The sequence below is a fragment of the Tyto alba genome, unplaced genomic scaffold, assembly GCF_018691265.1.
Source record: "Tyto alba isolate M040663 unplaced genomic scaffold, T.alba_DEE_v4.0 Super-Scaffold_41, whole genome shotgun sequence".
NCBI lineage: Eukaryota > Metazoa > Chordata > Aves > Strigiformes > Tytonidae > Tyto > Tyto alba.
In genome coordinates, this window is record NW_024881317.1 from 4,684,468 (window position 1) to 4,712,465 (window position 27,998).

The window sequence follows — 27,998 nt, forward strand, 5'->3', positions numbered from 1 at the left end:
GTGTATGGAAGGGGACACGTTCCATTTTTGCTTGTTCCCTCAGGTGAGCCAAGCCTTGCACCCCTTTCCCTTGCTCCTGCCCGAACCGCATCCCTGAGGGCAGCGCGATTCAGGCTCAGCCCTTTGCCTGCGCTCTCCGGTGCCCAACCCCGAGCAGCAACTGCAATTAAACGCAGCAAATAAACAAACAGAAAATCAAAGCTACGTGTTTGTCTTTTCTCCTAACTCGGTCCTTTCCTTTTTATTACTATTTTTTTTTTTTTTTTTTTTTTTTTAATCTGTGAAGAACGCAGAGGTGTTTCCACCAGCAGGGGGTCGCTCGCTGGCTCTCCCGCCGCGCTTTCCCCCCGATGCTCGGGGCAGCCATCAGGGCTGCGTCGCCGCCTCCTTCTCCCTTTCCGCCCCCGTCAGCGCGGACGCCGGAGCCGAGGCACAAGGACGAACGGCGGGCTCGGCCCTGCCCGGTGCGGTGGCCGCCCCGCCCCGTCCCGCTCCGCTCCGGCTTTTGCCTCGCGCCCCGCCGCCGCCGCCGCCGCCTCCGCGCGCGCCGCTGCCGCCGCCGCCGCCGCCTGGGCGAGGGGAGCCCGCGGCGGGTGGAGTGGAAGGGGAGGGCGGAGGGGGGGGGGGGGGGGGGGGAGCGCGCGCGCGCGCAGCCTCCGTCGCGAGAGAGGGCGCGTGCGTGCGCGCGTGCGCGCGCGCGGGAGGCGGCGGGCGCGAGCCCCGTCCCCGTGCGGCCGCAGAGAGGAGAAGCAGCGGCGGCGGCGGCGGCGGCTGGCGCGGCGGCGGAGCGACGGCGAGGCTCTTGTTTACCAGCGTTCACTCTCCGTCGTGCACAGGGAGCCAGCGCGGAGGAGGAGGAGGATAAGGGGGGGGGGGGGGGGGGGGGGAGGAGGAGACGCGGCAGCAGAGCGCTGCAAACCCTGCTGCGAGCGAGCGGCGAATTAATTGGGAGGAGCAGCAGACCCTTCCCCCCCCTCCTTTCCCTCCCCGGAGGAATTACAGACCCTTCGCAACAAGCTCCTGGGCTTTGACCTTCAGCAAGCCGGATCGCCTTCCTCGTCCCCCCCCCCCCCCTCCCCGCCGCCCCCCCTCCCGGCTTACACACGCACACATACACACGCGCACACACACACACACACACACACACCTCTTCGCGGCTCCCCCTCCCCCTTCCTTGGGCTGGGCAGCGCGAGGGGAAGGTTTGCAGCGCGCGCACACCCAGAGGCGGAGGGAGAAAAGGGGGAGAAAAAAAAAAAAAAGGAAAAGGATTTACAAATTCGCTGGGTGGTTTTTGTTGTTGTTGTTGTTGTCGTCGTCCTTCCCCCCCCCCCCCCGCCCCCGGCGCGATGGCAAGGCGGCTCGGAGGGATGCGAGGAGGAGAGCTGCGGGGGGAGGAGGCGGGGTGCTGAGCTGCTCCGCTCGCCCTGCTGCTGCTTTGTGTGTGTGTCCTGGATTTCCTTTTTTTTTCTTTTTTTTTTTTTTTTTTTTTTTTCTTTTTTGAGAAGGAGCCTGTGGCAGTGGCGCCGAGGAGAGGAAGAGGAGGAGTAGGGGGGAAGCCTTTTTAATTCATTTTCGTTCCAAATTCCGCATTTCGAGCCTCTGCAGCCAGCCGGACTTGTGTTGTTGTTGTTGTGGGTGGTGGTTGTGCGTGGGGCGGTTTTTCTGCTTTCCCCCCCCCCAACCCCCCCATTCTCCCCCGCTGAGCGGGGAGAGGAGTCGGGGGGATCCCACCAGGGCAGCCCCGTCCCCCCGCGGAGGGACGGAGAAGCTGTTGTTGTTTTGTAATAAGATTGTCTGGGTCGCACCCCCCCCCCCCCAACACCACCCTCCCCTCCGCAGCCCTCCCAGTTTTTGTGTCTCTCTCTGTGTGTGTCTGCGCGCTGCCTCTGTGTGCGGTGTTTGAAAATGGAGGTTGAAGATGCAGACTGCCAGCCCCGATGTGCCTCATGTTTGCGACTCCTGTGCACGATGTACCGCTGCAGCCAGCGCTGAGGGGAGACGGCGGCGCCCCCCGCCCCGCCGCCCCGGAGCCCGCCCCGCCGCCCCAGAGACAGCGTCGCCCCGGGGCTTTCATGCCTTGTTGTTGTTGCCGTTAATACATCTTGAATATCTGTGTATTTTTGGTGTGGTTGCTCCGGAAGATCAACACCCAGGGACCTCAAAAACCCTCCGGTTTGCCAGACCGAAGGGTCTTGTTTTTTTCGTTTCTTGAGGCAACGTGGATTTATTTATCCTGCCCCGCTTCTCGTCTGCCTTTTGCCTCCTTCGTTATTTTTAGAGGACGGGGACTGAAAAGAAAGCGAACAATTTTGGACTTTTTTTGTTTTGTTTTGTTTTCGGAAAGGGGGATTTTGTCCAATTAAAAAAAGAGGAATGAAGTCTGGCGCTGGAGGAGGGTCCCTCGCCGTCGTCTGGGGGTTTCTGCTCGTCTTCGCCGCACTTTGTCTGTGGCCAACAAATGGGGAAAGTGAGTACGGTGCGTGTCGGTCGGGGGGGGTGCGAGGGGGTCGGCGAGGGGCCCCCGGGCCGTGCGAGGGAGCCCGGTGTGTGTGTGTGTGTGTGTGTGTGGGGATGTGAGGGCGACGGCTGCTCGTGTGGGTTTGGGGGGGCCCTGTGTGAGGAGGTCGGTGAGGGGGGTCCCTGTGTGTGTGTAGGTGATATGTGTGACGGGCTTGGGGTGTGTGTATGAGGGGCTGCCTTTGCGTGTGTGTGTGTGTGTGTGTAAGAGGGGCTGGGGGGGGGAAGTGTGTGAGGGGCTCCCTGTGCATGAGTGGGTGTGAGGGGGAGTGTGTGAGGGGCTGAGGGGGGGGGGGAGTGAGGGGCTCCCTGTGCGTGTGGGTGGTGGTACGAGAGGCTCCCTGTGCGTGGGTGGGTGTGAGGGGCTCCCTGCGTGGGCGTGAGAGGCTGAGGGTGGGTGTGAGGGGCTCCCTGTGCGGGTGAGGGGGGGGGGGGGCGGGGGGAGCGAGGGGCTCCCGGGGCGCGGGCGCCGTTTTCCCGCCGCGGTGAGCGGATTTCGCCCCTGCCCGCGGGGGATGTGCGTGTTTTCCTCCTGCTACGCGTCTGCTCCTCCACCACGTTTAACAACCCCGGGGCTGCACGTCTCCCCCTCTCCCTCCCGTCCCTTCTTTCCCCCGGGGGGCGGCTGGCTGGTTTTACACAGCGGGGTTGGCAGAGCCGCAGCCCCCCACGCCGGAGGAGGGGGTCGCGATGCCCATCCGTCCCCTCCTTTGTGTTTCCCCCCACCTGACCCGCGTTACTACTCCGACCCCCCCCTTCCAGAGCCCGGCGCAGTGTTTAGACCTCTGCGGCCAGGGCTGCGAGCTGCGTAGTAAACACTTGCAGGCTGGGAAGAACTGTGCTTTCTTTCCCCGCATGGCAAGAGCTTGATCTTTGTCAATATTTAGAGGCTGTATGCAATAACCTGCCACAGTGAGTGAAGAATTCCTGGAAATAAGCGCCTTGCCTTTTATTGCCGCTTTACTGCCGAGGAAGGGTTTCAGTCGCTCTGCTCGGGGTGCAGAATTACGGTGGCATCCCGCAATCTAAAGGTCACAGTCTGCTGTTGTTTTTATTTTTTTTTTTTTTTCCCAATTTATTTCTAGATTGGTTACTTTACGTTTGTGCCAAAACAGAAACGTTTGATGGCCGGGTGGGCTGTATTCTTAAAGGTGATTTTTTTTTTTTTTTGTTTTTTTGTTTTTCAAGCAGCTGCGTGTTGCATCTAGCATTAAGGTTTGTGCAGTTGGCTTAGCAGCGTGCGAGCTGCTTCCTCCGTGTGTGCCAGTGCTGCACCGAGGAAAACGTGGTTCATTGTGCGCGACCGCGCAGCCGGGTCCCCAGCGCCCGGAGATGCGGGGATCCCTCCTGCCGCTTCTCGGCTGCGGATCGCGGTGTCCGTCGGTCTGTCTGGCTTGGGAGTTGCAAAAACCCTGACTTTGTGCGTTTCAAACCTGTGATTATATTGCAGTGCCCGCCCCCTCCGGGCGCAGGGGGGAAATAAAGGGGGCAGGGATGGCTGGCGCTCCAATTGATTAGACTGCAATCATCACCATATTAATCCCGGTGCTGATCAGTTTTCTTCTCCTATGTCGGACTCTGGCTGGATTGAGGCTCTCTTGCATGAAATGAGCCTTCCCTTGTTTTCTGGAGTATCTCTGTAGGCAGGGAGGTGGTAATTGTGCCTTGGAGCCCAACCATTTTAAAAAACTTCTCGCTCTTTTTTGGCGTCTGCAGGAACAGGGATGTTTCTGTACGGCATCTCGATGCTTTAATTTCTGCCACTGTGTGTTTTTCAGCATACTCCTGGAGCTGTTGCTGTGGGCTTCTCACTTTCAAAAAGATACGCGTTGTTGGAGAGAAGGAATGGAGAGATCAGTTTTCTCCATTTTAAATGTAAAGAATGTAGGAGCTAGAAACGTTTTTCTAAATGTAGTCATTTCAGGTTAAAAAGAAGGGAAAGTTCTTTGGATGTACTGACAGTGAGGCTAGCTATAAAAAAATAAAGTAAGAAGCGCAGAGATGCAGTCTGTAATATGTGTTGAGTAATACTGTGTTTCATTAGCCAGTGAATGCCAATTAACTCCTTGCAAATTAAGGCCCAATTTAGGCTTTTGCGTTGTAGTGGCAGGGCCAGCTAGGACTGGAGAGCTGCAGTCTTACTTCCACGAGTTGAACTTTTTAGCTAGAGCTGTTTTCAAGAGGGAAGATTAATCTCTAAGTTTAAAAACAAAGCCCCAGTGCCCTTCTTCAGGAAAGGGTTTACAAAGGACTGAGTAGCATGAAGAAACAGAACAGGAGAGGAGGTGATCTGGTGTGTCTTCAAACTGCTAGGATACGTGCTTACTTTTTTTTTCCTTGCCTTACCTGGTACAAAACACCTTCAAATAAAAATGCTCACCCAGCTCTGGCAATAAAATAATGAAGGAACAGTGTGTTAGGATTTTGGGTTCCAGTCCTCTGAAGTGTTTGTGGTTGCCACTTAGCTAAAATGACCCAATTAAGAACCTCCCAAATGAAATATCTTCTTCTGAAGAAGATCTAAGCACTTAAATATAGGAAGATATGCTGAAAAACTTGTCTTAGTTGAATACTGTCTCTAATCGATCGTCTTTGTAGTTTACAGTTTAATAGCCTTTGTTTTCATGAGTTATTGCTGAAAGAATTTTGCTGTTAGGGGGAAAAATGATCTCCAGAGCAGATGTTTTGCATCTCTTCATATTCTTTTCTCTCCCCACAATAGTGGAAGGAAGATTAATCTTAATTTTTATTTGTTTTTCATATATACTGTGTCGTAGCTAAAAGGCACTTCCATTTTCGGTCAAACAAGCAAGGCATTCCTAAATAGGAATACAAAGGAGTTACAACTGGAGGGGAGAGACCCATCCCTTTAATGCTAAATTATATGAAATCTGTTTGTGGTTATATGACAGAAACCTCTTTAAAATGCAGGTAGCTTCAGTGGAAAGCTTCTGAATCAAAACCAGTCATTTACAAATTCTGATAATTTCTTGAGATTTTGTTAGAACAGCAGAAAAATAAAAATACCCTTCTTTACGATGAAATATGTGCTGGTGTAACAGTGCATTTGATGTGTAAAGCTGCAACTGCTGGAGACTATTTCATCCTGGGGGTGGGTTTAAGATGAAGCCTAAACGTGGTGTTTTCTTCCTTTTCTACCTGGAGCATGACAGGGTTTTGATTTTCACCCTTGTGTACATTTAGAAAGGGAATGTCTAGAAGGGAATGGGTTAAACATTTAGATAAAATAATACTTCAGACTGATAGATATCTTGATGAATCTGTTCATGTTAGCTCTGAGCTTTTGTTTGTCTATCCAGGCTATATTTTATGTTACTGATGTTAATAAACAGTAGCTCATGCTGTGTGTTTAATCTCTCTCAGGTTGCTTAGTAAAGACCCTCGTGACCTCCTGAGTGTCAGCGTTACACACACCTAGCTTTCACATCAGCGTTTTCATATACGCCTAGTGGTTAGTGAATGTTGTTAACTGGGAGTTAGATAATTCCTTCTCTAATTGAGGTTGTGAATAGAAAATGCCAGAGCATTTAAGGAACTGGTGTCAGCCGGGTTCACCAGAAAAAGGAGAGGAGGAAAGTGTTGGGGGAGTGATGGTGATGGGAGTCCCTGGGAAGGAGCGGTGAGCCAGGCAGTACTTGGACTTTTTTGGTTGTGTTAGATTGTACTTTCAAAGCGTTTCCATACCAGAACTGGAGCAAAGGCTTGCATGACTCAGAAACTGAAAGGGTTAGGAAATGGTAGTGACTTAGCTAATATCAGGCAAAATGTGTTGAGAATGTGAGAAAGCAGAGGAATGGGTGTGGAAAGAAGATGTGTGTTAGAAGTTCCAGTGCTGAACCAACGTTTGAAAGAGAGAAATACTCTTCTTTGTGTGAAGTGAAGGAACTTTAACTTTGTTCTTCAGTAAATTGTGAGAAGTCAAGGAGGAGAAGGGGTACAGAGAGTGAGAAGACAGATCACTTAGTTTAAATTCAGTACAACAGAAGACATGATTTACTGAGTTTAATTGGGAAATTACTCAGATTTGATAAACTGTTGTGTTAGTTTTTATGTGTGCTTTTCCCTGACCAGTTGTTCCTTCAAACTAATTCTAGAGTATAGTTAAAGCAGAACTCCAGTGACACTGAAATTGTTCTCATCTTGAAATACACACGCAAAATCTGGTGTTGAGTAATTTCCATGTGATGATTTTTGAATCTGTTTTCACTGGTAAATAATTAATTTCTATCAGTATACATTACTTTGGGAAAAGTTGTTTCAAATCCTGATTAATTTTCTGCTAAACTGACCTTTAGTAAGAAACTCTTGAAGGTGAATGTCTTCAGTGAAGAGAATTTTTTTTTTTTTTAAGCATCTAACATTTAGCATTAAAATACATTTCCGGACTGAAACGGCTAGCTTTAAAGGACAGTTTCAATTCATGCTTAATGGAAGCTTTTTTCCTCTTCCTCCATTTTTTTTTTTTTAATTTTTTTTTTTTTTTTAAACTCTGAGGTAGATTTTACCAGTGATCACCGGAACTATTAACTCACCGAGACTATAAGAGGCAGTTTTGTTAAATGATTAATTATATTGTGTGTATATTCCATCTGTGTGAATTGTGAGCTACCACAAGCTTCATTGTAGAGAAGTTTGTTTATGGTCCTGAACTTGGAGAGAGGAAATAATACATGCAGGAAACCTGTTTTTCTCACACTGGCCGTTAACTTTATGATCCCACACAGAAAACAACTTACCTAGCTCATCATCTGTAATGGCCGTAAAGTTCATAACTTACAAAATGTATTGAATTAAATGATTTTTAAAAATTTACAGTATTTGTCTAGATAATCTGTAGTTTAATAAACTTCATGAGCATTATTTTACTTTCTTGAAAAGGTGATGACTGAGAAGTGGTGACAACTTTCTGAAAAAGTTTTTTTTAAACTTTGTTTTATGAAATGAAATGCATTCTTATTTGGATTTTAATGTAAAGCTTTTGCATTTGGAAATGCTTTGTGATGTTATCAAGTAGCAGCTGTTTTTTATTTATATGTGGGAGTGCTCACATAGGAATGGGTAAACTGCAGTTTATTATTGAAAACTATTGTATATGCTAAATTTAAAAAAAAAAGCTGCAGTTTGAGTAATTGTCTCAAGAGCCTCATAATTAAAGTTGTTGCAGATTGGTAGTTTCAGTTTATTTCAGATCTTTCTGACAAAGTTGAGTTTTTAAGGTTTCTGGGCTTAAGTGGTAATGGAACATGCTGCTTTTAACAGTTCTGTGTTCAGAAAGACTTCAGGAATGCAATGATGTGTTTGAAAGGTAGAAATACTGTTTTAGTATTTTGATATATTTGACGTGTATAATTTTTCTATCACTGTAAATTGTATAGACAGCTTCTTTGTGTAGGTTAGTTGGATTAGTTTTTATGATTTACGAAAGCCACTTTAAAAAAAAAAGTTTCAAAATTTTTTTATTGTACAAAAGCAGAACTCAACAAACAGTAGTTGATAAAGACACATTTGCGGTTGTTAGTCAGCCTGTCTTGTATGTGTTTTTTTGGGTTGTTTTTTTTTTCCCTCTTAGCCAAGCCATGACAGGTACAATCTGGACTGATTTCTGTAGTACTATATTTGTCTTTTTGTGTCCAGAACTGTCTGAGACAAACTTTGAAGACCAGCAAATGATTGGCAACATACAGTGTTCATTCATGTATTTCTGTGCTCTACAGGCAGAGCTGTACCCAGTCTTCAAACTCAAAAATAGGCTTTAGTTCCTTTAGGCAGGTCTTGTTGTTTTTGCTAAATAAGTTTGATAATAGTTTGGCTTAATAATTAAGGAGATTCATTCTGGCAAAACAGTGTTAGTATGGTGGTGTATCTTGAAGGTTTAACTTGAATTTATCACTGAAAGTTTTTCTTTTTAACCTTTGCAAATGCTAAATATGAGCAGTTCCCTTAGGATATCTTCCAAGATACCAATTATCTTGTCCTATGTTGATATCCTCAAGAAGTGGCACAAGGTTATTTAAAATGTGCTGAAGAGCAAAATTGTTATTTCTTTATTTACAGATTGATTTGCATATGACTTATAAGCCTTAATGTCATATAAATTTATTTAGTAACTTTGGAATATAGACATGTGCATTTCATATTACTCTGCTTCTTTCTTAGTAAACTCGATGATATGAGCAGAAATAACTGTTTATTTCTGCTCATATCTTCTGTTTCAGTCACTCTCCCCATACAGTTTTTCAGGGAGACTGTCATCTTTGATCTACCCTGTGAGAAGGGACCTCACACCCCAATGAAGTACTAAGATTATTCCCCTAGAGAAACAAATCCACTTAGTAAATATTTTGGTAGAACAGCAAACATATGCGACTTGGTAAAACAGCAAATGTATGTAGCAATACAGTCATTTTAATAATACCTTGGAGCAATAATTCATGTTAAGATTGTCACTGAAGAGAAGTGCTAACCAGGTTGTGCTTTAAGAACTTTGTGCTGTTCTGTCAACTTAGAAGAAGTATACGTTGTACAAGTAAGAAACTTTTTAAGCAGGAAATTGGTGAACTGCACGTGTATGTGCTTTACTGTAATAGTTTATAAAATAGGTGTGTGTCCTGATTTTGTAAATACTTAGTTTGTGAAGATGTGTGTTTTGGGCAAGTCCAGTGACCTAATGAGTTCGTTAGCTATGTGTTGCCAGTGAGGCACATGTTATTGAAATAGCTCTGTGACCAGTCAGGGTGAGTGTTATCTGCAAACCTCTTATTGGTGCCATTACATGCTGTAAAGATAGCTCTGTTTACTTGGAATTGTGAGCATCCACTCTGATCAAAACACTTTCTCTTAAAAGGTGAGCTTTTTTTTTGGAGTTCTTTGCTGAAATTCCCTTTTTCCCGTGGGGGGAAGCAGTGGCAGAATGTGACATCAGGAAAATAGAATATTAGAGTTCTTAATGCTAGAGGCAAACTTCACATGTGTGTTTTTTTCCTGCTGTTGAATGGGTGGTGGGTCATTTTTACTGATTGTTTCCAGAATCTTTATAGTTTTTTCCTTTAGTATGAACAGTTCACAAATTAGTACACCACTAATTTAAGTTAGCTCCTTATACAATACTGTTCAAATAGCAGAGAGTTTGATTGGAGGCATGAAGGAATAATTTTTAGAAGTTCAGAATGCATGAAATGAATACGTGCTGAAGTAGTCAAAGATCCCTTGTACTTTATCAGAGAGCAGTCTGCTTGAATGAAAGGTACTGTACCTGCTGTTAAGTTTATAAACTTGGTTTATACAGATTACTTTTTCAATTATTCATGATGCTGCATTACAAGTATATCTGACAGGTTTAAAATAAATGGCTTGATGGTAAGAGGGAGCATGCATAAATTAGAGCTGGGATAATGTGCTCTTTGAAGTATCTCTTCCATTTGTTACTACTGGAATACAGTAGGTAGCTGCAGCTGAATGTGTGATTCTCAAGTACGGAGTACATCATTATCTTCAAACTGTGTTATAGTGGCAGTTCTTATGTAAGACAGATGAGATGAAGTGGCAGGGAGGACTAAGGTGCTCACTTTGTATTTAGTTATATACACATTTCTGCTGAAACATGGAGAGTATTTATGGAATGAAACTTCTGTAAGCACAGCAGTTGAAGGGGTCTGCTAGTAGCTGTGTGTTGGTAAGGTAGCATCATAGCCTTTTATTTACTTTTTTTTTTTTTTTTTTGGTAGCATTGCTGTGGGTTTCTAGGAGGCATTTTAGCAAGGTGGTAGGAGGTTTTCTCTTAGACTTAGTTGGACACTATATCTGGTTTGCTTATGGATCATAGTACTCAGCTTGAAGTCTTTTGGATATGTATGCACAGGAAGACCTCACAAGAGCTGAGCTGATGTCTTTGGGAAAGGTTATTGGTGGGGAAGAAGAATTCTAGATCTCTCCAATATAAAAACAGCTTCCCCAAACATTAATTGACACAGTGCTGGTTTTCCTGATTTTGTAGAGAGGCACCTCATTATATTTGAGAAGCAAGCTCCCAAAGTAGTTTACAGTGTAGAAGAAACCCTAAAATGATGTGTGATAGAGCAGCCCTCAAAAATAATTTTCTGAAGTTTTCCTGAAAAGTAGAAGGTGTTCTTATAGAGTTTGGTAGTTCAAATCTTAAGTCTTAATCAAACAAGTACAGTGTTTTGGAGAAAGGTCTTGGGGTAGTTTCCTTATTATTTGCATTGTCTTCAGTTTAGAGTTGTCTCTACATTTTGTCCTTTTACAAATAGTATATTTTGCTTCTCTGCCGCTCTTGTCACATCCCCTCGGGTCCCTCTGTGTGAGAGTAGTATGTACCTTGAAAGGCTTAAAAGCACAGTGCAGACACCTCCCTTGTAGGAGTGAAGGCACTGACACTGTACTGCAGGAACAAACACATATTTGCCCTGCTCAGGTTATCTTAGAGTAACATTTGGCTGTAGTGTTAGAGTTGAAATGTCAATGGGAAATACCTTGTTTGTCCTGTCCCCTGTGGTTTTTGCCAGGGTAGAAATCACTTTTATTGTTATGTTATTGTTATTTTCTCCCGGGGCTTTTGATGTATAGTTAAATTGTTACTGTTGTCTTCTCTAGTCAAATTTCATGTATCCCACTGGGGATTTGTTTTTTTCCTCCAAAATACCAATGGAGTTAAATAGTGTATGTTGTTCTTGTTAAGCTTTCATGTGGCTCTACCTGAGAACCAGTGTTGAGAGACACTTAACATGATGATGGCACAAACTGTGTGAAGAGTTCACAGACTCACTGGGATGGTGTGGGGAGCCCACTGGAATTGAGATGGTGTCTGGCTGCCACGATGGGTTTTCAGCTGCTGCTTCTCTCAGGTGGTTCTGTATCCCCAGCAGGTGGAAGCACCTGTGGCTCTCTGGTTCTGTATTGACTGCAGTTAACATCAGCTCTTAGTTTATTGTGGATAATTTTTTTTTCCTTTTTTTTTTTGAGATGGATGTACATTTTATTGGTCCCTTGCAAATGCCATGTCTCCTGGGAAGTATGGAGAGAATGAACATGTAGCTCTGTTGAGATGCATATAAGTTGCTGTTATGATGTATATTTTGCTCTTCTTATTGGACCTGAGAGGCAGCAAGACTAGGGGAAGCAAAGTTGAAAACCAGTAGGACATATGACCATTTGTGTGTGGAGGAGGATGCTGAAAGTCAAAGGGTATGTTAGTCCTGTTTGCTCATGCACCATGGATATGGAGATTTTGTTTTAATAAGTTGATGTTCCCCTGCAGCTACAGTGGCTACATCCATGATGGTTGTTGAGTCTGTGCAGTTGTTACCATACAAAAGAGCCAAAATGGGGTTTAAGAAAAGCACGCTGTTTGTTCCAAACTCAAGACTTGGCTTGGTTTGAGACTGACTTGAGCCTGCCTGGGTCCTGTCTGGGAGTGACTGAAGGTTTTGTTTGTTTGTTTGTTTCCTTTTTTGTTTGTGCACAAATAAAATGTTTGTATTTTTGTTACATTTGAGTAGGCTGACTATGAGGACAAATATTTTCATTGATATTGTGTCTCAGCAAGAGGCATATAATATGTCTTTAATACTTAAATTAGGTTATGAGTGTCCCTTTAAAATTCAAGCTTGTGTATGCTTCAATGAGTTGTGGTTCTGAAATGTGACTGGTGTTACCAGTGAATGAACAAAGGTCCTTTCAAGGTGGTTCAGTTGTTATCCTACACAAGTAAGGCAGAGACATGCGTTTGAGTGTGTGTGTATGTGGTGGTGGTTCTGGACTTCAGCAGAAACACATGTGAAATGAACATCTGTTTTTACATGGTTTGTGGTTTGTGTATCTCTTGGTAGTTCATTGTTTAAAGAAGTATCTTGCATTAGCTGTAAGGCTTTAGTGCCAAATGCCCACTGATGAGATGTGTTAGGGTTTTGTTGTTCCCAAGCCATATTGAGAAACAACAGCTTTACAATTCAACACGTTTGAGGAAGATTACAAAAAGAATTTGGGGAGGTTTGCAATCAGCACTTCAAAAGCAATAGCTTTGGAGTAACTCCGCTATAACACAGCACAGCCCATGGAAAAACGCTGTCATCTTAACAGATGCAGTGTTATTTTGGAGATTCCACTGTATAAATACATGGACTGTGGTTAAATTGTGATGGCAACAGATGCAATCTCAGTTCTCAATTCTTTCATCTGTTTAATACTTAAAAATATCCCACAAAGTAAAAGGAAAAACCAGCACCAAGGCTGAAAATATGCCCTTTGTAAATTGCTGGGGCTGTACCTTTTGGGCCTTGTTTCTTTTCAGATACATCACTGCAGGTTAGAGTTGGGCAGAGTAAATGCTCATCTCTATGAGGGAGTCTCTGCAAGTGCTGCTACTCACAGCTTATTGTACAATTTGCATATGAATGGAATTATTCAGATACACTTAAGAAATGTCAGCAAGATTGAAGTCAGAGTTAGTTAACCTGGCAAAACAATATTTCCAGTATTCTTCGTGAAAGGAAGTGATAGTACGAAGACAAGAATTACACATTCCACTGGCTAAGCCAACATTGTCTGAGAATATTCTTGGTGTTTTTGTAGTTGATATCGGTGACTTGATTTTTAAATTGGTCTGCAATACATTGCAGTGTCGGGAGCGAGAGAATTGGAATGGGCAAGTTGGATGTTGTATTGTAATGCCACACAGTTGTGTTCACATTTGTTTTTCTTTCCAGATTTGGATTTATTTAAATACTGATTTGACAAGTATAAATTGAGAGCAAGGGTCTTTTTTTTTTTTTTTTTTATGAACAGCAATTAAAGCTCAACAAGATGTGATCAGTGTATTCACCTCTATCCATCCACTAGTGAGGTAGAAAAGCCTGAAGTTAAATACTGTATACAGGATTTTAAAAAGGGACCAGATAATTTTTGTGAGCAACATTGGTAGTCATGCATGCTAAAATAGGGAGTGAACACATCTCGTGCTTCAGAAGCTGACAGTATGCAAGGGTTGGGAAGAAATTGTATTCCTCCTCCGAGTGTTTGTATTTCCCTCTCCATTTGTAAAATACAGAGAAATGTTATCCTTGAGGGGTAGTTAAAGGGCTTCATTTTTAGAACACTGGCGTGACTTCAGATGCTCGTGTGACTCTCATCCAGGTGAAGGCACTTTCACTGGGAAGCTGTGCATTGTCAGGCGTTCGAAGTAGCAGAAGTGTGAGGATGGGGCTGTTGGAATCGGCTGGCTGATAAGGAGATAGTATATTACACTAAAAATAAACCCCAGATCTTCACAGGTGACTGTTTAGATCACCTAGTGTCACATGCAGTCAGAATGAAACAAAAGTTGCGGTTGTTTTGAGTGTTGTTTGGCCTCCCTGTGAGGATGTGCTGGGATGCTGTTGGTTTCATAGGACTTCTGATTCTTCAGGAGCAACTGCTCCCAAAAGTGTGCAGCTATTCACTGTTTCTTGCTTGTTGCGCAGGCCTTGTTTACTGCGATATCAAAATACTGTTCTGACCTCAGGCTGACTGTCACTGCTGACTTCAGGCTGACTGTCACTGCTCATAGTGTCTCATGCCTTGCGTTCGTCTTTAACACCCTCGCAGCTTCCCCCAGACCTGGTGAGATGAGGTGATATGAATCCCATTTAATAGGGGGAAGCAGGTGGGAGAGAAGTGAAGAGCAGAGGCGCTAAGAATATAATTGTCACGTCCACTGATTTTTTTTTCAGGGGGAGGGAGGAATGCTCCATTTAAGATGTCTACATACACTGGTTGGCTGTGTCTCCCTCTGTTCTCCTTCTCCATCAATACTCCACCTTTCGATGGTGTCACATGCTCACTGTGTGGCTCCTTGATGTCTTGGTTGAAGAAGAGCATGACTGCAAGGTTGGCTTTGTTGGTGTTGAGCCTGGTGCCCAGAAAGAGATGAACTAGTGTTAGGCTGTGGGTCTGTGGGATGCTCTGCACAGTTGCAACTGCTGAGATGTTTGGAGGGTGGAAGAGTTCATTTTCCTCTGAGCTGATTTAACTAACGAGTTACACTGGCTCACGGAAGGGCGGGATGGGATCCTGTGGATGAGAACAGGGTGACGGAGAAGCAAAACAAATCATTTGCTTTATCACAGATCTCCAATGAGCAGTACTCTCTGTTTTTTGCGTCTGTACCATGACAGGTGGGTTTGGGTGACTTAGCCATGCATCACTCAGGACTCTGGAACTGGAAGGGGAAATACTTCCTCCAGGTTAGGGAGCATTCGGTACATGGATGAAGTATCTCTGCATCAGCTCTGAGGTGCAGCATCGCAGCCCACCACTTGTTGGCACGGGGCAGCTGCTGGCAAAGGCAGGGGCTTTGTATTGAAATGGATGTGAATGTGAACATGAGGATTAGTGCCATCTTCTCAAAGTAGCTGAATTACTTTTATTGAAATATGGTGAGTTTGTTTGTTTAGCAAAGACATGCTTCAGTGAAAGCTGTAGGTTGAGTGCTTGATGAAGATAATAGTTTTACAGAATTAACAATTCTGATGCTTCCATTGGGCACTACAACTCTACATAGCTTCATAACCTTCTGTTGTGAATTTTGGTCCGATTTGTCCTTCAAATTTATGTCTTCTTTAGTATGAAGTCCTCAAAGCACTACTAGCATATTACTTTTTTTTTTTTTTTTTTTAATTGAGACGGAGTGAGTGATTTTCATAGTGACTTAAAACAGCAAGCAGGAAGAGATTGCTTTAAATAAACAGTTTTAATCTCATTTTGCATATTTTTAGTTGGATTTTTTTTTTTATTGGCTGACAGCTGTTAGAACACCTTGATTAGCAAATAAAACCTTTTTGGAAAGTACAGGCTTTTTTGCCAGTGGATAGCATTTGCTGTTTCTACACATTCATGTAAATAATTAGATGCCTTGGATACGTTTATTCAGATCCTTAGTTTTCACATTTTTAAGTGACAAAATGGCAAATGATGTATTTTCTGGTAGATTACTTCTCATTTGTGTTATTTTTTTATTTGGATGGGAAATGGAATTTTAATTGAAATGCAGAAAATCTGAATTTTGAGACTTAATTAAAACTTCAAGTATGATGGACAGGCATGATTTAAAAAAACATCAACAGAAGAAATAGTTTGCCATTGTTTCTCAAAAGTTTAGATTTTTAATAGATCTTGCCCACTGACTGCTTCACAGGTTTCTGTGCAGGAGTCCTTTTTAATTTGGGATTAAGTGCTTGTTGAAGTGAACCATTTGAGTAAACCAAGATGAGGCACTTGCATAAATAGCTATTGAATGAAAAGCTATCTTAGCATTTTGGCAAAGGGTGGCTCCAAGAGGGCACTGAACACTAAATTCACCAGTCCAAACTTTTTTTGTGAAAATTATATCCTTACTATTTTTATTTTATTTAAATTACAGTAGGCATTTTCCCTAATATATGCTGTTATAATTTCATGTTAGATTTGTAATTACATTTATTTTTAGAAGAATGCAGTTAAGTGGTTTATATAAAATGATTTTCTATTTTTGTAAATGAAATAATTGTTTTTTATTGACTTCTAATTTCATGCAAGTGTTTTTTATTTTTTGCTTGGAGGTTATGTAAGCAGAAAGAAATAAGTGATTTGAGAGTGTTCTCATAAAGAATGGAAGATTCGTTGTTACTAGTTAGGGGCACTGGTAGACAGAGTTAACTCTTATTTAGGCATATTCAAATTGTGATGGATGTTATAGAGTGTGGTACGATGGGTTTATATAATTTTATTTCTTGGTTATTCTTCCGGGTTAAACCAGGAAAGCCAAATTGTAACTGCATTTGGAATCTGACAGGGAGGTAAGGAAGTTGGTCATCATGTGGTGATATCGCAAGGTGCTCGAATATGCTGCAATCCGTGGCAAATCTGATGGACAAGTGAGTGTTAATTGTGTGCGAGCCAGACTTGCTATTTTTAATTTGGCCTTGCTATCATGTCTCTTCACAGACGAATTTGAAGACTAAAGGGAGTTGAGTGATGAGTCATTATTGAGTTAGTAAAATCACAATTGATCTCCATTTCCTGTTGATTCCAAAATTACTGAAGTGTGAAAGCCGAGAGTGACTGATGACTTCTTGGAGGGGAGTTTGAGGGTGGAATGTGGAAGTGACTCTATCTAAAGTAATTCAATGCTGTCCTGAGTGTTAGTATAAAAATGTCTATAGTGAGAACAGGTGTGTGTCTGAGATGGGAGGCTTTGAAGAAAGTGTGATGGTCTGGCAAGCTGAGCTACCTAGAATTGATGGTAATGTGGGCACTACAATACGCTCCTCAGCGAAGTTGGGTGGAAGAGGTTTCTTAAGTGGCTACTGGGAGAAGTTTAAGATTGAACTTTACATTAGTCTCCTCGATACTGGGGATCTCTTCTGATTGACCTGTGTTTCTGTCACTTAGCTCAGAAGATTTTATCTTGAAATCCCTTTGCTCCCAGGTACTGTTTACTGTGAAAGTCTCTTGCTCTCTTGCAATGTGGCTGCAGAATGAATGTCAGACTCCACAAGGACAGAGAATGGGATGTAGGGACAGCAGTGTTGCATGACGGAGGAAATCTTGCATATCTCTGTTATTGTTTGTGATTATCTTTTGATGAATCCTTGATCTTGTCATTCTGCAGCTTTATTCTTTTATTGTGATTAAATGGGATTAATGGTCTTTTGACTGATGCTGATTACAAATATAGGGGTAATACGTGCAGGTAAGATTGAAATTTTGGTTTTAGAACTTATTGTTAGCAAAGCTTTTTGTTAGGAACTATTAAGTTATGCTACTAGACTGCCCACATTACGTATATGAGAGTAAAATCTACTGAAAGGAGATTTGTTGGAAGAAATTAAAGGGAGGGTATATACTGTTCTGGGTTATATTTCAAAGCAAGCTATAAAGAAGCCTCGAAATATCACTTGAGGAAGAGAAAGCTTAGGTTAGTTCCATGGAGGAATAAGAGGAGATGTGAGGTAAGGCTGTCCCTTCTCTGTTTACTGCATCCCTCACAAAATTCTGATTTTAAAGAATTCCTCTGAAGTGGCATTTTGGAAGACAAAATAACAATCTGTGTTCTGTCGATGACTGTTCAGATGGTCTTTGAACCATTGAAACTTGTACACTCTGATGTACATGATATGATGTGTTTAAAACAGAAATAAAGAACTAGGAGAAACGTACTTTTTCCTTGGAAAGTGTGTACAAGGTTTTCCCAGTGTTGCCTTATTTAGGATAGTAGAGAACTGAGAAGGGGAAAAAGAGAAGGTTGATCTTGCTGTCTGAGAACAGCTTGGTTTTCAAATTTATAAACAAAACAGGAAAAAAATCTTCTAGGCTTCTTGACAGTCTAGGTGTGTGGTTTTCACATTCAGAAAAGCTGATTCAGTTGGTCTGGCTTTTACAGTGGAACAACTAGAGAAATAAATTGCTCTGAGAGGGTGTAAAGAACTTTCCTCTAGAAAAAGTTGAGCAAACATGGAGCACTGAGTTGCATGGTTCAAATTTGGTGAAGCGTGGAAAGGACACTAGTTTTCAGAGAAGTATGATGTTCCTTCAGGGTGTTGTGAATTCAAAAGTAAGAGTTGCTACTCTTAAAAGACTTGTCTCAGTCTTACTGAGGGTTATAGGAGCTGCAAGAGATCTTTATTAGGAGTGATGGTGGCAGTTCTCAAAGCTGTTTCTAGCAGAGAATCATCAAATACTGAAAGCCACACCTTGATACCATAGGATCTATGTTGCTATGTCCCAGTACAAAAACACTTTGTTAAACCAATTAAATGCATAATATTTTTATAATACTTGTGTTTTGGAAAAATCAATATGACCAGTTTCCCTTTGAAATGACAAGAAGCCTGTTGTGCTGACAAAGTAGAACACATTAGGAAGTGGTGCTTTGTATCCTCTCAAGAGTAATGTGCCCTTGTTTTTTCTTAATCAGCAGGATGTTCTCCTGTATGTCAGATGTCTTAGTTGTTTTTGTGATCTGTATTGGAGAAGAGCGAGGGGAGAAAAATGTCAGAGAAGCAAAATAGGTTTAAATGCTTTATAGCAGCAGAAAGCCTGCAGCCCTGTATTCTCTGTTTTAGTAAAACTGGTAATCACCATGTTAGTGTTGGACACTTTGTGTTTATGTTTGTGTTTTAAACAATAAATAAAAGAACAACTTGCTCGCAGAAGAACATGATGCGTAGCCTGATGAAATACGCTGGAGCATAAGGGATATAATTAACCTTTTTCCCTTTAGCTTGGTCATGTTTCAGAAGGTAACGCAAGATGTCTAAAGCATCTAAAATTGCTTATTTACCAGTTCACTGAAGTAAGGATTTTTGAAGTTGATTATCTGAAAATCAAACCTCTTCTTCCTCTCTCCATTGCCTTTCCCTCCTTCTCTGTTTCCTGATCTGCAGTTCCAAATCTGTAATAGGTCTAGTACTGATTGCCCTATTTTAATTTATTAAAAAAAAAAAACACCCTAAGAAGCAGCCATTGAGGAGAAAAGTTTATTTCCTGTCATTCTTGCTCAAGGCTACAGAGACAATATCTTGGAAATCTAGGCACTTGTTCAGGACTTTCAGAGGAATTTTTGAAAGATACTTTGCTTTTGATGCAGTGAAAGAAGGTCAGTGACTTGAAAGGACTGACAGCACAGCCAGAGTTTGGCTTATTGCATAAATGAAACCTTTTGCTGTCATCCTGAAGTATTTTGCATTACTGATCAGGTGCTCAAGTAGCACAAATCTATTCTCTCAAATGTGTTCGAAGAGAAGCAAAACTGTTAAAGAGTTTTGGTACCATTCAGTGGAAATGGCCTGAAAGGAGACAGAACCTGAAATGTTTCCAGCTTTTTTTTTCCATCTTGACTCTCCTTGAAGAATGTGAAGTAGTGTGAGAAAGTATCTGTAGCTCCCACTGGGTCAAATAGAGGTTGAGATAAAAATGCATATCTCTGTGTATTTTAATATTGATCGTCATATGGTAAATAATTCCACACCAGCAGGATTACCAAGTCTGATGTTTTGTGCTTCATTTATAAGTTTTGGTGCAGTCTTGCTGCTGGCTCTGTGCTCAGACCTGCTTTTTGTTCTTTGAGGAATATCTTCTTCATTACTTCTTTTTGACCAGCCTTTTCTTTCAGATAAAATGTCATCTTTTGGATTGGTTAATATAACTACACCATGGTAGCTGTCGGGTGTGTCAAGGTGAGCCAGTATCTTGAGCAAATAGAGAGGAAAAGAAAGGTCAGGTAGATGTCTTCTGGCAGGCTTAGTATGTAAAGGGAAGATGATGGTGGGGGACAATTCTGCTTTTGTTGTCCACAGAGGACACCAGAGATGACTGTGGCTGTGGTGCTACCCAACACAGTCATTCCTGTCACTGGGGGACTCCCTTCTTTGGGTGGTCGCCTTTTCCAAAGCGGGCTAGAAGATTTTTTCTTAAAGGCAATGTGTGACCTTTCACAGATCTGGGGATGGTTTGTGAATTCAGGACTTTCTCTGTGTCCTAAATTGCTGGTTAACTGGGAAGGAAATAAGGAGACTGAGTCCTGGTTTCTGAATCTGAAGTTGAATGAAGCTGGCATATGTGGTAAAGCAAAGCACAGTCCGCTCAGATATGTTTTCTTAAAGTGGAATGAGCTAGCCTTGCACAAATACCATGGTTTTCTTTCACAACAGAAATGAGAAGCCAGTAGAGCTGTCAGACAAGTGAGGTGAGGCCCAGGACTGCCCATCAGCTGTGCTCTCTAGATGATTTTTGTCTTCAAGCTAGCAGTTGGAAAAGAGGTTTTTATGTCTTCTTGTTCACATCCTTATTACCTGCGTTCTTTTCTGTTCTGTTAATTTCTGGTTTTATTTCTCAGATAAGATTCAGCTTAGAACTTTGCAGTATAGCTGTGTTAAACGTGTGTGGTACTGTTACCCAGTGTAGTTATGCCATTGAACACCTGCCCCATAGGTGCAGTTGATGTTGGCAGCTTTTGGCTGGTGTGACTTAATGTAGTTTCATCATAATCATAACTACGGTCAGAAGAATTATCTTATTTGGAGTGACTGTAGTGGCACATCCTTTGCAGTGGAGATGAGATTCTTCCTTTACCTATCAGGATTGGCCCCTGGTTTTACTATACATTGGCTGGGGGGAGGGAGGATGCGGGATGCTATAAGTAGTTCTAGATTTTCAGATATTGGTGAAACCTTTATTGGGTCTGAAGGAAGCGGTTTTGCCAAGGAAAGTAAAGTAATCTGGATCCAGAGAGAGGTTTTCCTGTAGCCTAATTCTGAAGTCTTGTGAGCAGCTTCTGCACGTACGACAGTTTCCCTCTTGTGAATAGTGGTGTGGAATTATTTCTGCTGATGGTCCCTCTGTTTGAGAGATGGTAGCTATTGAACATTGGGTAATATTTTCTTCTGTCTTGCACAATACTAAGTGGCTGTATTGTTACTCATGATAAAAGAGTTTCAGAACACAGTGAAGCTAAAGAGTATGTCATTCAGGTTTATATATTTAAGAGCATAATAAGAGGGTTCATGTGGTTTCTCTTGCTTTTCTTTTTCTGTCTAGCTCCTCCTCTTGTTGGCAGTGGACAAAATTTATTGTTTAAAATAATTTTAAAGTTCTTTAAGGAAAGATTTCTTATCATAGGTTGAATATAAATATGCTTACTGTAATAATTTAAGTAGTACACCCTTCTAAAAAAGGACAGAGCACTTTGCTGAAGAAACACACTTGCCCATCAGGCGAAAGTACCAAGTGAAAAGAGAAACCATTTTCAGTGAAAAATCAGCATCATTTAGTAGTTACTAAATCTGAATAAATAAGAAAAAAACAACCTTCCCCCTCAATATAAATGCAAAATGAAATAGTTAACTTTATGTTTATATATCTTAGTGACAACTGAAACGTAGTGATTGAATTGAATTGCTTAGAGCTAGTCCACTCTTCTGTTCTTTCACTTGGTTGCTTTTCTCCCCTTGATGTTATCGATCTCTTCTTTCTGGCTCAAATTTCTTCTATTTTCTTCTGTTATCTTCATGACCAGAACAAGTAGTGAAATAATAACAGAGAGTTACCAAAACTCAGTTTAAGTATATGTTCTTCATCTGTATCTTCAGCTAGGAGTAGGTTGTGTGTGCAAGGTATAGGTCAAAAATAATGATGAAGACAGAGATCTCTGTCTCATCTTTGCCTTGATTTACCCTCTGGAATGAGTGTGTGCAGCTGCAGATAGCGGTGAAGGCAGGTGCCTAAAGCTGGGAGTGTCTCAAGCATTCAAGTTTGAAATTGCTGTTTGGTTTGCCTCTAAATCCAATCTCCTGTAATTTCTTGCATCCTGTTCTTCCAGAACTCTTCTCCCACAGTTTTGGTTCAGATAGGGAGCAGAATAGGTAATCACTGATGATGAATTGCTGAATGAAATATGCCATGGCTGTATTTCTCTCACCCAGTTGGACCCACTGCTTTCTCCTGGGTGGACTTGTTAGAAATGCATTAGGGTGACCTTTTGCATCCCATACTCTCAAGAAGTACCTGCCAGAGGATGAATAATAATTCTCCTGCTTGCTCTGCCATTCCAATCCTCTTCTAATAAAAATAGATATTGTGACAATAATTGCAGTTGCCAAGCAATAGAACTCTGCACAGTTAGGCTGATTAAATACCTAAACCATTTTGTTAATCAGAATTATAACATTAAGCACTGTGGGTGATGTACATAGGCAGTGTCTAGAAGCTGTATATAGAGGTGGAAATCCAGTGTCTTGGGCAGCATATAAATGTAAAATGGAGAATATGAGCTGAAACGTCACCTTGAACTTAAAAGCCAAGTGTGAACAAGTGACTGGGAGTAAACTACTGCTGGTACTTTTTTTATCAAGGTGTAAATTCAGTTTTCACATTTTGTTAAAATTTTCACTGTTTTACAGTGAAGGTCAAGTAATTGCTGAACAGATCTGCATAGATACATTGAAAATCCTAGATTTAGGTTTGGAAGCTTTTCTTTATCTTGAGAGAAATTAAAACCTTGGAGTTCTGGTAGTGGACTGTGCCTAAAAGGGCTCTAGTTTTCCATGATTAACGCTATTTATCTGGTTGCTTCTCACCTGCGTGCATTAAGGGTGCCATGTTTGTGGTGAGAATCACCTTGACTGATATCACAGATGTGGTTGGTTGTTTTGTTTGTTTTTTTTTTTTTTTTTTTTTTTTTCCTCCTGATGATTGTGCTGTGATGCTTCTGAGACTCTGTAAATGCTGCTGTTCTAGTATAAAGGATTCTTCCTTGGTTGATCTATGTTTGTGATACTAAAAGCAAGTCAAAAGCATCCAACTGGCCAGAAAAGTGGGTTTACATGAGAATGCCTACTGGTATAGCTACTTTGGTTTATATTTGCCTTAAATTGTGTTCTGGTGCAACTGTGTTTGGTCGATAAGACCTGAACTACTAGTCACCTTGTCTCTGGTGCCAACCCACGTGTTTTACCTTGTATTTGGAGAGAAGGGTTCTTTTTTCGATTTTGTTAGCTCATGACTGGAAAGCCCCACAGCACAGGCATATATGTAACTTAATACCATTAAAGCCCATTTTGGAGATTGCAAGTTGGTCATATTTTAACTGCCTTGAGAAAGCAGGTTACAGCATGACCTGTGTGATTTTAAGCTGCGTTGCTGCCATGTGAAGGGAGGGCTCCCTGTTCTGCTGAATGAAGTTTCATAGCACTGTATTTTTCTTCTGTGCAATTAGATTTTTTTTTTTTTTTTAAAAAAAAAAACCCTCTATCTTAAATCTCTGTTCAGGTGGAAATACGGGATTAATGGAAGTCTTAGTTCAGTTTGTTAAAACATAAATGCTACTATGGAAGGCCAGAGAATGTAGGATTTCTGTGTTTAATCATGTAGGAGATGTTTAGCACAGGATAGTATGGCCATGTGTTTGTTGCATATTGTTAGGAGTAATTGCATCAGACTTCTAATTTTTCTGTGGATCTAAGTATAAATTCCCAATGACTCTCTCTGTTAAATCCTCTTGCTGACTGTTATGGATGCAATTATATGTTATGATACTGTTTTGTCAATTTGCTTCTAATGAAGCCTAAATGATCTGGTCTGGTTAGCCAGTCATCTTTTAAAAATGAAAAAAAAAAAGAAAAAAACAACCCCAAAAAACAAACAAACAAAAAAACCTAAACCAAAACAAACAAACAAACAAAACCCAAACCAAAACAAATCCTCAAAACTTTAAAGAGAAGACAATTTCCTAGATTACTGCAGGATGGCAACTCAGCAGGCAGCTAAAGCACAGTAAAGTTTCCCTAAGTGTGAGTTGCTCAGCCCAGCCACATGATGAATTTTCTTTGAGAGATTTGGCTGCTTATCCCAGCTACCTAAGTGTATATCCCATAGGTTTTTGTCAGCCAGTTGCTGAGTCACTTGGATGTGTAGACAACTATTTTAAAAATAAATAAATAAAGTCATGCACACAACTATTTTTTTAAAGGTGGAGAAGAACAGTCCCCAGGAGAGACAATTTCTGTTAAGCTCTATTGTCATCACAGATTGTGAAACATAAATTCAGTGTTATAAACAGCTTGTAATTTCAGTCTTCCATTTTTACTTTAGCAGGCATTAGACTGAAGCTACTGAGATAGGGTTTAAACATTATTATCACAGTTTTAAAAATGTTTTACTCATAGTTATTGATCATAACATGCCACCTACTCACTTCTATGTTACGTATTTTGTATAGAATGGCATGCTCTTATTTTGTGGTGCTGTCAGAAAAGTGATAATGCAGGATAAGAAAATGCAGAGGTTTGAAGTCTGTCTTTTTTCCTGTGAGGATGGAGCTCATCTTTAGTGATTTAGGCATTACCTGCTTGCTTCTGCAGTTTATTTTGTTTGGCTTGGACAATTTTCTCACAAGCTGGCAAACATGACCATACAGTGACTCTGAAGTATTGCAGTGTAGTTTATGGAATTACTCTGGAGTTGCATTCAGCTGGTGCTTCAAACAGCTTCCCCTTCCTTGTAGACACACAGAAGCATCTCACCAGAGGTTGGAGTGTTCAGCTCCAACCATAATGCTCAAACAATGGCTTTCAATGTTTGACACATACTGGGCATTAGTGGGTGAGGAATTTACTGTAGGTTTGATCTTTCTGTTAGCTTTTTGTCCTTTTTTAATCTTCTTATTCACTTGAGAATCCTGAGAATCTTTTGCAGAGAATCTTGCAGGCATTGTCCATAACCTGGGCACTACAGATCAGAGTTAAAAGTTTGGTGCTACTTTTACTTGGTTTGATAGCCAGTGGTTCTGGGGCTCAGCCACTTGAAAGTTACAATATCTCTACAATATCTTCCTCCATTTTTGCCCTGCGTACCCATGAGGATGAACAGAAATCTATGCCAGCTGAGCTACTCGCTCCTGTTACGCTATTTCAGTATTAGGAGGTAACAGATGTGGCTTCAGAGGAACCCCTGAGGGATGTGCTGGGTCACTGCAGTCTGGTGAGAGGATTAATTTGGGGATGACTTTGTTATGAGGATGCTTTCACATGAGCTAGGCTAAATGTAGACCCACTTGCTCTGGTGAGCTGTGTGGAGAAGGCATCAATCAATATTATTAAAGGGATTCAGTTCATTTTGTTGGCTCCATTTTTGCTAAGCCGGTGTTCCTGTTGACATTCAGAGTAGAATGTTGGCAAAGAGAAAGCAAGTGAGATGGGGGACAAAAATGTGATTTATTCTGAAAACTTTTTTGTGTAAACTTATGGGGAAGTTGGAGGAAGTTCATGGAAAGCAGTAATGCCAGAGATATCTTTAGCCAATGACAGCTGAAATTGCAAGAGCAAAAAAACAGAGCCAGTGTGAGTTTGTGATGTGGGTTGTAGTCCTTCTGTGTGTTATTTTTGTGAATGGTTTGTGCTGGTCAGCTTGGTAACACAGTGGCCTTTGGATTGAGAATATATAGTTAGCAGAGTGGTAAAAGAGAAAATTAGAGTAGAATGTGTGTATTTTTCTAAGGGCTATGGGAGACAATGAGAATGTGTGGAGAAGGGGAATTCAGTTGCTTTTTAAGGTATTTGTGCCAACTATGATTGGCCTTTTGTGACACCACTTTTTGCTTCCAAATCTGGGAGAGAAGAATCCTGTAAAAGGTTGCTAGGGGTGATGAGTGACACAAGGTAAATTAATGATAATAGACTATATTTCTCAGAAATGACAAGCTACACTGCAGTATAATCTCCAGTCCCTTGAGTGTTCAGAAGATCACAGTGGTCTGGCTTTACCCTCCAAAGCTGAACTTTTAATTAAATGAAAAAAAAAAAACCAAGCCCTCTTCCTGGGCCTTAGATGTGTAAACAAGAATGTTCTCAAGACTTATATTCAAGTGGAAACAGTTGTTTTTTGTTTGGGTTTGAGTATTCTCTTTCATGTTTTGCAAACCAAAGATGGCAGCGTTGTGCTAGTGCTAGAAATACAGAAGTTGAAATTCAATTATGGATTTGATTAGCAAAAGCTGAAATGGTTGATGTTTTCTGGATTGTGGGGTGCCTTTTATCTGTTCACCCCCCCACGCAGATGTAACTTCATAAAATCCTGTAAATGTAAAGTGGTTTATGTGACATATTTGATGAAGAGAAATAGTTCAGTGGTTAAGGAGACAGCTTGAATCATGTGGTATAGATTTAGTTCCCTCCTTGTTACTGGTTCTGACAACCCAAGAGGTAATACAGAAGCTGGCTTCCCTGGGAAGAGATCTAGTGATTGATGTGACACATGCAGGATAGGTGAGCTTAGAGAGTACAGAAATTTTGTGGGAGGTTGTGTAAGTACATTAAAGACACTAAAATATATATTTCATTCATAGTGTCACTATGAAGGCAAAACCAAGAGCTCAGTGGGTGGTGGAATCCTGTGTTAATGTAAAGTGTCATAAGCAATCTCTCCAACCACTGATTTCTGTGAACTCCACATTTAATTTCTTCTTTGCATAGTATGCAATTAAAGAATCCTTAGACTTCTGTAGTAGTTTTTTTCCCCCTGCGTCTGCAGATGGTGCAACTATGCTGAAACTTCTCATGGGCTCGAAGACAAATTGTGGTTGCTAATCGGTTCCTTCTCAGTCTTTCTACCTTTGCCTTCCAAGTCCTGGAGTGAAACTACAGGAACAAAGTAGACTTAAGACCGTGGACTGTAATAACTCTCTGTTCAGCAGTGACTGAATAAGAACACTTACAGATTTTTCTTCTGCAGGGCTGTATGATAGTCCTGATGGTTTTCTTAAAACAAGCATAATACTTAGCAGTAAGAGTGAAGAGAGAGGTTAAGGTAAAGTTTTACTTTTTCCTGTTTATAATCGGTATGTGTGTACTGTTTTCAGACTATTCCGTCTCTTCTTCTACTGATGTGTCCTTCTGCTTCTCTTCTGAGAAATTGTAGTTATGTAGAAAAGAGTCTCCTTTTAAACCTGTAGTTGCGCTTTATTGTGTGTTTAGCTCCTTTTTCCTAATCTACTTCAAATCAGTGTTTCAGATAACATGGGGATTAGGATACTGTCATCAGACAGAGTTGTTCTTTAACCTTCATGTGTCTGCAAGGAATTTTTTTGAGCCATTGTTTTTTTTCCAATGTGCGGACAACCCATCTATTGAGTTGATCCAGTGTATAGTAAACAAGTCAATATGCAGGCCATTATACATTATGTAGATCTAGATCCACCCAATGCAATAGATGTGTTCTTTGTTGTTATGAGAGAGGAATGATAACTCTGGAGATGCTTGCCTTAAAAAGGACGCTGCATATTCTGGATCTGGGATGAGGGCTGCTGGACTGCAGCCACATTCAGTAGCTGCTTTGGACCCTTTTTTATAAGGACCTGCCATAGATTAAAACTAAAAAACACATGAAGAAAAGGAAGTGGCTCTGTTGGGAATAAATAACAACACTGTTCAAAAGATGTGCCGATCTCCCAGCAAGACCCACAGCTCTGAGCTGACATTACTGAAGGATGATGTGGTCAAGCCTTTTTCATTCTCTTCCATTTCATCTCTTTCTTTGGGAGAGAGCAATGTTACTGTGTTCAGCAGCATCAGTTCTTAGCTGACCGGAGACTAGCAGTAGCTGTATGGGAAAGCAGACCTTTCATCGAAGTGAAGTGTGCTCAGAAAAAAGCCATTACTGGCAAAGTGAGACTTTTCTTGTGGTAGTGGTGGTGTGAGCAAGCTACTCTGCTAAAAGTAGAACTAGCCACAATTGGTTTTTGTATTACGCCTTGTAGTTCCTTCTTTGTGTAGGAAATCATCCAGCGCTGATGGTAACATACTGTACTTGTTACCACAGTACGGAATTTCAGGGTAGATGAGAAGTTGAGCAACCTCGTGCCCTCCCTTCAAAAACCCCTTTTGAACCTTATGGATCACAGACTTTGTCCTCAGAATGGGTGATTTAAAACCTGGGCA

The 27,998-nt window shown here is 41.7% G+C and overlaps 1 protein-coding gene across 4 annotated transcripts in view; it reads left to right on the forward strand.

Moving 5' to 3' along the window:
- Window positions 1-1,514: 1,514 nt before the first annotated feature.
- IGF1R (insulin like growth factor 1 receptor) overlaps window positions 1,515-27,998 on the forward strand; it is a 194,459-nt gene continuing 167,975 nt past the window's right edge. The window contains exon 1 of one of the 4 annotated variants that reach the window (XM_032994257.2): window positions 1,515-2,476. In XM_032994257.2, coding sequence (XP_032850148.1) covers window positions 2,374-2,476 — 103 coding nt within the window. In that variant the 5' untranslated portion in view covers window positions 1,515-2,373. The remainder of the gene's footprint in view (window positions 2,477-27,998) is intronic. The other 3 variants (XM_032994260.2, XM_032994256.2, XM_032994258.2) reach the window with 3 other exon arrangements.